This window comes from Ptychodera flava, chromosome 1 (genome assembly GCF_041260155.1).
Source record: "Ptychodera flava strain L36383 chromosome 1, AS_Pfla_20210202, whole genome shotgun sequence".
NCBI lineage: Eukaryota > Metazoa > Hemichordata > Enteropneusta > Ptychoderidae > Ptychodera > Ptychodera flava.
Window position 1 is genome coordinate 18,808,457 of NC_091928.1, and position 12,013 is coordinate 18,820,469.

General features: G+C 38.7%; 1 protein-coding gene across 3 annotated transcripts in view; it reads left to right on the top strand.

Annotated features, from left to right (window-relative positions):
- Window positions 1-12,013, top strand: part of LOC139132056 (VWFA and cache domain-containing protein 1-like) — a 236,752-nt gene that overhangs the window by 27,025 nt on the left and 197,714 nt on the right. For 2 of the 3 annotated variants that reach the window (XM_070698456.1, XM_070698448.1), the window contains exons 2-7: window positions 3,555-3,617; window positions 4,245-4,406; window positions 5,349-5,557; window positions 5,802-5,961; window positions 6,932-7,070; window positions 8,226-8,306. In XM_070698456.1, the coding sequence (XP_070554557.1) occupies window positions 3,555-3,617; window positions 4,245-4,406; window positions 5,349-5,557; window positions 5,802-5,961; window positions 6,932-7,070; window positions 8,226-8,306 (814 nt within the window). The remainder of the gene's footprint in view (window positions 1-3,554; window positions 3,618-4,244; window positions 4,407-5,348; window positions 5,558-5,801; window positions 5,962-6,931; window positions 7,071-8,225; window positions 8,307-12,013) is intronic. The other variant, XM_070698462.1, reaches the window with a different exon arrangement.

Sequence of the window (12,013 nt, forward strand, 5' to 3'; positions counted from 1 at the left end):
AGTGAACGCTACTTCACCAAGTTTGTGTCGGATTGGGGAGGCTAGAAATTATACCCACTGTCTGCAACAACCTGATAGAAAAGGAATTGACACTCTTCGTAAAGTCAAAGGGATTAAACTCAAATACCACATCAGTCTTAGATGCCATTGTCCATCTGGCTACATCCTATCCAACATCAACCATCACAGTGCATGACCAAGCTAAAAGCAAAGTTGTTGATTCGATGTGAAAGCATAATTATGATTTTGTAATGATAAAGGAACCGTTATAAACTCTTCCCAATCGTTACTCAAGCTCAATTTCCTCCTGAACAATACCTCATGTGAGAAACAAAAAGAAATTTGCTCTTTTTTCATATAAAATGTGGTGTTTCTCCATCATTCAAGCAGCTTTTAATTTTTATCTTAGGCAAAGTAATAGTGCGGGCAATGAAATTACATAAATTCAAAACATTCTTAAAATTCACCAGTTTTGATATGTCGACGTCTCTAAAAAACAATCAAAGGTTCTCAAAATTCGATCGATTTAAATTATTACTCTGCCGAGTATAAGTGATAGAAAGAAAGAATTAAAATGATAATATTTCATAATATTTTGTAAGAATGTAATAAATTCTAATGTATACATTGTGCGGTTTAAAGAAGAACGTTTCTGAAATTATTAAATTTAGAGTTCTTATCACATTTAGTGAATGTTTTAAGATGACATTATTCGTTCACTGTTGTTGACTATAGTAGACCACACATTGTGTGTACAGCCGTGTCACACAAAGTCTAATCAAACACCTTTACAAACAGATCTTTACACTGACTACGATATATTACCAAAACGACATTATCAAACAACACCATCAAGCCTATACAAACCTAAATTTTGTTGCTGTAAGTAGTCTGTTATTGTTACGTTCAATACGATTAAAACTATTTTGATTTAAATGTGTGGGAAGTGCGTGTTGATGAAAAGTGACATAAATTAACACTGTTAGTTTTCAGATTTTTTGCCTTTTTCTTATATTAAGTCCCTTTTTAATCTTTGAACGGAAATGCTGATTATATTTCACTTGTAACGTACCTTGTACCAAACATTATTCAAACAGTAGAAACTAATACTTCACACTTTCCACTTAATGCACTGACCCGAAAATAGTTCAAATAATATTATTTTGACCTGTCCATGACTTGATTTTCCATCTTTTTGTTTAAAGCAACCACTTCCGATATTACATTTCATTTCTTCGGGTCGTCGTTGCTACCAATCGGTCAACCACCAACGCGAATATCATATATCCCTTGGGTTCAGATGTGAGAACTTAGCTTTAAAATTTATCCTCAAGCCTTGTAATGAACTGTCTTTTGTGCATGTTTGGCGGATGGAGATATGAAGTACAGGCCTTTTGCTCTGGAGACCAAAATTCAGGGCGCCATGCCACAAAGGCCGCAGTTGAACTGGTGTCTGATACATCTTTGACCCTTATTTTTCGTTGATATAGGCCATATTGAGGTCCATATGGCACATAGTACCGCTTTACCCTGAAGGGTCATGCATTAGGCCATTACACCACATTTAAATTCTGTCGGAGATAAACGATGCTACTATTTTGTGGAGTCTTTTCGAGAACAGCTTATAGTTAGGTGATATCCCTTTTTGTGAGTTGTAAACGACGGTAAATTCCCACCTCTTTCTCATTTTTTGTCTTCAAATGAAATAAACACGTGGCTAGATATACTATGTTGTCAACTTCTACCATGGCAAAAGCAGAAGTGAGTAAATGCATGGATTGTTTACGACACTCTCCTAAAATTCAAGAGTGATAACTCAGACTTTATCATTGAAGTGAAACCCATCTGTATACACAAATATAACGTTCCGTTTTGAGTTGAATGCAAGGATAACTTCAGTTTAGACGACAATAGCTGACACCACCTTATGCAAATGCATAGTTTTTGCTGATCAGCTAAACTTTGTCTCCAAAGAAGGGTGCATTTCCGCTTTTAAATTTTAGGTTTATTTTGTAGTATAGACAATATACTCGTGCTTGTGTATGATCAGGCACATGCAAGCTACCCCCACCCCCGCAAATTTTAGGGTGTTCCTTTGTACGTACGTATCACACGGGACTATGTTTGTCTTCTATACTATTGTTGCTGGATTATGAAAAAAAGAAAATTAATTAATAAAGCAAGTAATTATGTAAGTAAAAATAACTCCTTCAAGTATCAGAAGTGTGGACTGATGAATTTTCACATGTACTGTTAGTTGTATGTATTTATGAACACAAAAAGTTCATTGCAAAAAGTCCAATGTTTCCCAGTAATTCCTTGCCCGAACCCAGCTATGGTTTTTTAGAAGCGCGATCGAGTATGGGGGACAGGGGACTGACCTTTGTCGCGCATAGCAGGATCAAATTACGCTTGCAGTCATTTCTCCGTGGCCCATTATCATCAAAAACCTTCCAGGACCCTTCTCTATAGTTTGTGTGCTCCCTGACTCGCCATATTTCTCAAAACAAAATAGCGTCCGAGATAACCTTCTGCAATCCTTGCAACAAGTATAACTTTCTTCTAACCTTGACTTCTCGTACTTTATGCCTCTTGGTGCTATAATGTAAAACTAGAAAACAAGGCAAGGAAAGAAGGAACTGGCAAAAGATAAACAAATCACAAAAAGTGCTTAATAAAGGAAGGGTTATTGGAATAATAAATACGATAAATCCAATTTGAGAATGTAGTAAACAGCTGCGTAATGCAAACTATTACATTTTCTCGAGGGTCATTGATTAAAACAACACATGAAGACATCAAATATACAAAATCACTAAAAAACGTGTGCGGCAAGGAAAACATTAACTAGTCGACTTAAAGCCACCTGTATCCAACAAAGAAAATAATGCACACCGTATTATGGTATCTCTTACCAAAATTGCACAAAATCCCACAAATAGGAACATTTTTTATTGGAAACCCTTAACCAACTTTTTTGGGTTGGAAATGGTAGCCTACTGGTTTTGTGTGAGGCCTAGCAGCTAGGCGATGTTGCCGTGAGTGTGTGGGGGTTCGAATCCGTTTGGGTTATAGTAAAAAAATATTATTTTAATAAGTGGCTGTTTTAGTCCAATAAACCAAATCACAAAATGGCGGACAGCCCCAGTAACAATGGAACTATATATTTGGTGGCTGCCCACCGTGTATCTAACCACAAACATCTGTGCACAAAACAGACTGACATGTTATAATATTTAGAGAGTAATAGAGGGCGATCAAGCACTATCCGCTGTTTTTCCAGATAAAGCAATCTCAACATAAGGACTAAAAACCTAAAACACACACTTCTGAAAGTGAAAATCAAAATACTATGATCCAGGCACGATGAAAAACATAATAAATCTCTCTGATCAACAAACCACACAAAACCACTCAGCAGGGCCAACGGACTTACCACTATCGTATGCAAGTCATCGCTGAAAACTCAGCTATCGTTTGCAGTCTTCGGTGAAAATCCCCTTTCGCGAATTAGTGTTCCCACCATTAGTTTGGAATATTTTGTGTCTTTTCAGGAACATTTTAATTCGCTAACTCTTCAAAGCCTCAAGTTGGATGGAAAACGCCTTGTCGACCAGGTAAATCTAGATTACCATTTGGCTAGGGGAAAGTACCTACCTGTAATATGTGATACTATGTTCCAATATCAGGCAAACACAGGACGAGATATGGAATATTTTTTTGGGTTATTTAGTGTTCACCCATACAGATTTGACGCATCCGTATTTTTTCTTCTTAAAGTTTGGTGAAACACAAATATCAGACTTGTCCTCACAATGAGTGTGCATTTTAATTATTGACACACAAATTCTTATCCACAAAAACACATTTGACATCGAACACATACAGGCTGTGCTGATAAACTTCACAAAAGACAATTTGACAAGATTTGGAGAAATGTAAAAGAATCTGTATCTTCAAGCTCAAATAAATTACTGATATTTGAAAAGTGCGTCAAAGAATACATCTGATGGGCCAAAAGACACATGGGTTTTCTGTATCATATAGTGTCATCAAATAACATGAGCAATTCATCATATGAAAACACTGATAAGAGACAATCTAATATGAAATACATCATCACGGATATTTCTTGTATGATTTTCAGCTACGATGACAATCTATTTGACATGCGATCTAGACTTATGTCTTCATAAACTCGCAAAGAATTTACTTCCATACCTCATGTCATCGTCTTTCACCAGTTACACAATTCTCTGTTGGAGAGATTTCTGAGCAGCGTCAACGCCGTAACAAAGTTGCGTGATGCGGTCCAGTCGTCCATATCGTCTGCTGGGTCCGAATGGCGACAGTGCTGCGAATTTGAGGAAGACGAGTTGACGTATAGTAGCAGATTTGGCAGAGCGGTAAGGACACTGTTATTTGTATTTTATTGCGCTGGTATCCACAGCAATTGAATTTGTGAGGCTTTCGTCATTAAATATAAAGGCATTAGCCTTACAGCAATTCAACTCGAGGTGAAAATATGCGTTTAAAAATGAAAGTCTTAAAACGCCCGTCCCTGCAGTATGTTGAAGCTTTCCCATTACAAGTACTTTAAATGAAGACCAAGGTCATTGAGGTTCTGGTAATGATCGTGTTGTGCCGCTGACATCATGGGTTACTAAATCAACAAGGTCGTCATCGTCAAGGCGAATTCAAACCATAGATCTACGATGATGATGATGATGATGATGGTGGTGATGGTTGTTGGTGGTGGTGGTGATGGTGGTGATGATGATGATGGTGGTGGTGTGATGATGATGATGATGGTGATGGTTTTGGTGGTGGTGATGCTGCTGATGATGATGATGATGATGATGATGATGATGATGATGATGATGACGATGACGATGATGACGATGATGACGATGATGGTGGTGGAGGTGGTGGTGGTGGTGATGGTGGTGGTGGTGTGATGATTGTGGTGGAGTGTCGGCGATTCTTGCACATTTCGCTATAAACTCGAAACCTTTCTCAAAATGAATAGCTGTCTCTTTTCTCTGCAACCTTTGATGTGCTACCATACAACACGATTAGAACTCATTTGGGATAATTGGATGGAGAAGTAATGTCGATTTAATCTCCAAATGTAATTTCATCTGCTTTTCTTTTTACATAACACACTTGTTTTCATGAGTAATTTGTACTATTGCAACATTCAGCTATAGGTCACCAAACACTTTTGAGAAATATGAAAAATATTAAAATCCAATCATTCCAAATTAGTTCCAGTCGTATTCTATTTACTATTACCTGCTGATTCAAATGAATTTCTGGTTTCTTCCAAATCATCTTACATTCTACAGATTGATACAGATACAGCCTGTGAGCGTTTGTCTATCGATGCAAAGAACGATGCTAGACGACTCCCGGGCAGCGTTCTCGATGTTATGCAGCGTAATTACGAAGAGAACAGCGGTATCAAATGGCAATATTTCGGAAACGAGGACGGTATCTTTACTATCTACCCTGCAAGCTCTAGGGCTGCTTGTGACGACTATGATAGTAGATATAGGTAATTAGCGGACACATATCGCTGTGATGTAGGCTTGCCCTGAATATTTCCATAGGAAGGCTTATTAATGTTTTTCTCGAATAAATATCCACCAAGTCTATCACATCTGTCACTCAACCATCTCATGATGGTTGAGTTGAAACAACGCATATGTCGACACGAATATGGAACAGATTACATGTAAGGAACTTTTCTCATGGGCAGTACAAATATCCTGGATTACGTTTTGCTCTTGTGATTTCAGACCGTGGTATGTTGAGGCATTAACGCCAAAACCGAAAAATGTGGTCATCGTTATCGACAAAAGTAGTTCCATGAGCATCCAACACGAAGGACGAACGTTGATGCAAATTGCAAAAGAAGCCGCCATTACTGTTGTGGAAACCATGAATCCAAATGATAAGGTAATGATAAGTCGTTTTGCCGGTCTCAACATTTTTAAATCCGCTGTGGGGAGTCAGAAGATTTAGGAAAATGTAACAAATTGTGCTTCACGTGTAAGAATGGAATTTTTTACGGATGTAACTTGCCAAGTGAAAGCTGTTCTCACCGACCATACAACAACGATTTGCAAAGTATCCCACCCTGCAAGTACCCTTCAGCCCCTCCACGAGAACTCTGAACATCTCTTTTATCGCCTTAACGTTTGTCCTTTTTTCTCGTCGTTATAAGAACCCTTGTAATCTTCACAAGTTTCCATCAAGAGTTTAACGATAAGCTGAACCAACACTACCCCTGCAAACGGTTTGCCGAAATTTCCTGAAATGACGGCAGTGTCCTTTTCACTGACCAATCTCTGAACTTTTTGTGTCAAAGTTGTAACCGTGAAAATATCTTGATAGCCGATGACTGAGATTAAAGCCTCCCCGCTGATGAACCAGTTGCCAATCCCTTTTTTACACAATGACATTAATTGCCCGAACCGGTCTCAAAATTTTCATACCTTCCAAAACACATTGCAAGGAAAACCCAAAAACTTTTCTATTTGAAAATTCTCATACAGTTCTTTAATATTTTTCAGTTCGTAGCAAATGGTACATATTTACGATTCACGTTTACATAAATAGGGTGTACGTTTGGCGCTCTGTAAAATTTGCGGATATTTTTATGAATCTAAGCTCCGCCAAGCCCTGTAATGTGTACTGTGTAGGATGGAGATTCAGCCGGTCTACTGATGGTACTGTCCATATGGATTGATGATATTCAGAGAAATACTATGAAACGTAACTGGTAAATTTAGCGTCGAAAGTGATTGCAGTTTAATAACTCTCTCTCTCTCTCTCTCTCTCTCTCTCTCTCTCTCTCTCTCTCTCTCTCTCTCTCTCTCTCTCTCTCTCTCTCTCTCTCTCTCTCTCTCTCTCTCTCTCTCCCCAGGTTAATGTCATTGCCTTTTCAGATACAGTTTCGATGCCGAACCAATGTAAAGACGCGTGTTATGAAAGCCAGCTCGCCCAAGCTACCCCTCAGAACAAAGAATGCTTGCACGATTTTATCAGGTCAATCTATGATGGCGGTAAGTTGTGTCGATATTCAAACCTGAATCCTGATCACTCTCTTGATCCTCATTTGCATAGAGCCTAGAAGTTGCCTTCCGCAGTATGTTGAACTTGCATGGTATTTGAAAGTCAATACTTACAAAAGGGGCAGACAATCAAGTTATTTGTGAAACAGTGTTTGAAAGCGGTTAGATGGCGGGAGGGCAGATGGTATATTCCCTCTGTTGGTTAGTAAGAGAGTATCTCTTTTATGTCAGTTGGCGGGGATGGGCGACTCAGTTTCTTCACAGGACGCGGATAATTTTGCTGCACTTCATTTAATTCTTACACCAATGACACAAGCACTGAACCCATCGTCTTCATTGTCACAGGCCGCAGGTCCGAGCACCACCACATCGGCGCACGTAAAAGTGGAACATGTAGATTAGCAATTAATCAAAATTTCAGCATTAATTGATTTTTTTATGGCAATGTCTTCTTGCTAACCAGCTGACCGATGAACAATATTCAATCAACTTGTTCAAGGTCGCAAAAACTGCACTTCTGAAAATACGTCGCCAATAATAAATTATTGTGAACGAGATTTTTCGCTCAAAAGTGAAAATACGTCAAAAGATAGCACACTTTAGTGGCAAGGACAAAATCGTATGGTACTGAACGGGCAGTTGGGAACTTGTGTAGTGGGGAATGGAGTCTGGAAAGTTTTGTGGCGGGAGGGGAGCATGGGGAGTTTTGGTTGAGGGGAGGTGAGAGCGGAGAATTTTTCGTTGGAGAGGAAGCTTCTTTAACATTTATTGGGAAGGGCAGTTGCGAACAGCCTTCACTTCACCGCCAAATGTTGTCTTTCCCCGAAAATTCCGTTCAATGAGATATTTTTTCCTGAAAACGCTGAAAACACCTTTACTTGAGACATTTGTAACATTATTCGAAAGAATGTCAACCTACAGTTCTAAGTGTGATTTACCAGCAATGTATAATTTGATGTCGACCATTTGATCGCAAGCTTGCATAAGGTCTTCTCTGTTTGAATTCGACAACCATACATGAATGTTTGAGTAGTGACTACGATTACTCAACATAATTCCTTAATGAAGAGAAACTACCTTGCACGTTGATAATCAAATATTATTTTTAATATATAATGCATTATTTTTTTTCGTTTGCCGAGTCAGGCAGCACGGTGTATTCCAGTGCTATAGAAGCAGCTTTCGACTTGCTCCAGGCGTCTGAAGACTCTGATTCTACAGACAGAGGTAAACAATCTTTTCTACTCAAACTCAAAATGGCGTCGGCTCAAGTCATGGTTTAGAGGCTAAAAACTATTGAAATGTTCATAGTATTAGGCTTCAAAACTTAAATCCAACGGTAGGAAACTTTGCCCAAGATGGCGATGACAATTTTGTTGTAGTGTCTGTATGGTTCTTTAAAATGTTACAGGATGTACAAATTAGGAACGTGCATGTGCGTTTGAATAGATCACATAATGTGGCTGGCAAAAACATAGCAAGACATTTACCTTGAGAACGGCGTAGATATCATTGGAAAATAGAGACAAAATGACTACCACCACTAATCTTCTTCATTCTTATAACCATGATCGTCATCATAATTATTCCCATCAACATTATCTTCATCATCGTCACTGATATGATAATGATGATGATGACGATAATGATGATTATTATTACAAGTAGTAGTAGTAGTAGTAGTAGTAGTAGTAGTAGTAGTAGTAGTAGTATAGTAGTAGTAGTAGTAGTTTTTAGTTTTTCAATGGAACTTTTATTCCAATAATAAAAGTCGTGTACAAAAATACAAAATTGCACTCAGCTGTACACGTCAATCTGGTGCAATCAATAAAATCAAAAGAAATCAAAAAAGGTTCAAACTGAGAATCACAAGCACCGTTCACAGAAAAACACACAGAAGCACTGAGGTTGATACTCCATTGGGTCTTGACGTGGAGACCAAAACGTCGATGACATCACTAGATAACTGGTAGTATAAAAATTGACATCAGGCGATGAGATGACTACCAAAGCATACGTGCATCCAGCCTAAGGTGAAAACCAGTATATAGATGACATCAGGTAGCATCACGTGAGATTGGTCGGACCAATGTTGACAGCTGGACGTCAAGATAATAGGCAGCAATAACGCTAACACAAGCACAGTGGTAAGCCTGAAACAAACCAAAGTGTATGTCCCTCCGACAACTGTCCGAACCATGAAAATGATTCCCGTGAGGAGTACGGTGCCCAGGGCATAGACTCGAAGCTACTCGAGCCTCAGTTATCAGAAGTGTAGCCTAATGCTGTAGAGTGTATGCAGTGTGTTAATACACAGACCTAACAAGCTTACCTCACGAGAGAATATCAGCAATTTTCAGTTTTCCTTCACTAACAGAAGCTAAAACATTGTTCACACACCAAAATCTATCAAAATTCGTGTTCTCGCGGGAGAAAACCATGGTAAGCGTATTCATTTAGTATACGCGAACGTAGACGAGATTTAAAGGCGGTAATAAGGTCACCAGACAGGTGCGGATCATTTTCAGTGATGGCTTTACGACGAGTCATGTGAATAAGTTTTGCAGTGTTGAAAATATAGTTTAAAAGGGCATGGATATTTTTATCCATAACAGTTTTAATAAAAGGTGGGCCCATTACAAACCACCAGTACAAAATCCTACAGTTGGGTCCAAGTAGTTGACGAGATAATTTACGCAGTAATTTGAACAAAGAGGTTAGTCGATGACATTCCAGAAAAATGTGAACAAGGTCATCTCTGTTACCACAGAAAACACAATTTGGGGTCTGACTGAATTGACATTGAAACAGGTAGTTACCAGTTGCATAGGCACCGTGCAAAATGCGCCATTGAAGATCACCTTCAGTTTTAGGTATAGGACTAGTATAACAGAAACTAAAATTAACCTTCGTGTCTTTTGACAGACCAAGTAATTCCCTCCAAATAGTGTCAGGACGATCACTATGCTTCTTGTGGAAGTCAGACATGATGAGGAATTTATAAATTGCGCCCTTTTCAATTTTATAGAGGGGGCAGTTAAGGACAATGTTATTTGTTTCATCGGTATGAATGATGTCAAAGTGAAAACGGGTATTGATGGGGGAGGTTGGAACGTTCAGATTGACATCTTCGGAGAACGAATGTTGTAATTTATCTCTCCATTGTTCAGGAATGGAATTACGTAATGACGTCACGACATTGCTCAAAATCCTACGCGAGTAAATGGGCATTATGTTTGCTATATTATCATGAGATAACCAGTTTCTGGAAAAAGGATCGAGAAGGTCACTAATTTTTGTTATCCCGGCATCAATGAGATGATTCGAAAGGTTGACTGATCATCAAATACTGAATGCTTGATTTGATCATTAAAAAAGAGAGGTTCTTGGAGAATATTATCCATTGAGGTGGGATCACCCTTACGAACAGCCTTGGAAGACTGCCAAGTTTGTAACAGGTCAAGATAAAATGGAGGCATGGTAATAGGAATACTGGGAATTTTAATAGCAAGAAGTTGTCTACTATAATCAAGTTTGTGGACACGCCTAAAGTAATAATCAGTGAATGAGAATGAAGGGTGATCTAAACCTGAATACAAATATCTTTGTATATATTGTAAGCGGAATGCCTTTGCACGTGAGGGAGATTAATAAGACCATGGCCTCCCTTTTCGAGAGGAGTGTATAACACAGTAGCAGGCACCCAGTGACGACCTTGCCAGAAGAAATCAAGAAGCGCACGTTGAATTTCATTGAGTACATCAGGTGGCGGAATTAGAGAAAAAATGCGATGTAAGATTTTGCTGGCCACGAGCTGGTTAATAACAATTACTCGACCACGGTACGACAATGCAGGGGCATATCTTGACCACCAACTAAGTTTGTTGTTGACTTTTGATATGCAGTCATCCCAATTCTGAATGAAATAGTCAGCATTATTGCCTATGAGAGTACCAAGGATCTTTAAACCGTCACTATTCCATTGAATTTGTAAGGGGGTGTCTCTTCTGTTACGCCAAGCACCCACCCACAGCCCTTTGGATTTTCTATAATTAACCCGAGCATTACTAGCATCTTCATAAGTACGCAACCATTTTTCGAGAATACTGAATTCTGAATTATGTGTGATGAAAAGACTGACATCGTCAGCATAGGCAGATAGCTTACATTTGCGCCCATTAGATTTTGGAATCATGATTCCTTGAATATTTCGATCTTCACGAATTTTGTGAAGCAAAGGCTCAATAACAATGGCGTAAAGTTGACCAGATAGAGAACACCCTTGTCTAATTCCACGTTCAAAGTGGATTGGAGCAGTAAGAGAGCTGTTGATTCGAACAAGACTTTCCGTTTGAGTGTAAAGCAATTTAATGTGTTTTATGAAATTATCACCAAAGCCAAATGAATGCAAAGTTCTGAAGAGGAAATCATGATGGACCCGATCAAAGGCTTTTTCTTGATCCAGTGACACAATACCAAGTGGAAGAGTGAATTCGTTATGGTAACTTATGCAGTCTCTGATTAAGTTGATATTATCGAAAATTTGACGACCCGGAACTGTATAACTTTGATCGATGTGTATGATGTCAGGTAACACGCCTTTCAAACGAATAGATAAAGCTTTAGCAAAGATTTTATAGTCTGCACAAAGCAAACTAACTGGCCTCCAGTTACGTAGCAAAGTATTGTCACCTGACTTGGGAAGTAAAGTCAGAACAGCACGACGACAAGAAGTGGGTAAAATACCATCTGTGAGAGAGGCTTGAAAACATCATGCAAATCATGACCAATAGTGGACCAAAACGTTTTAAAAAATTCCACTGGTATACCGTCAATTCCAGGTGTTTTACCAGTGGTAACCTGCTTTAAGGCTGATGACATTTCTTCAAAAGTGATCGGTTCGTCGCACTGTTCAGCTTTATCCGGGTTTAATT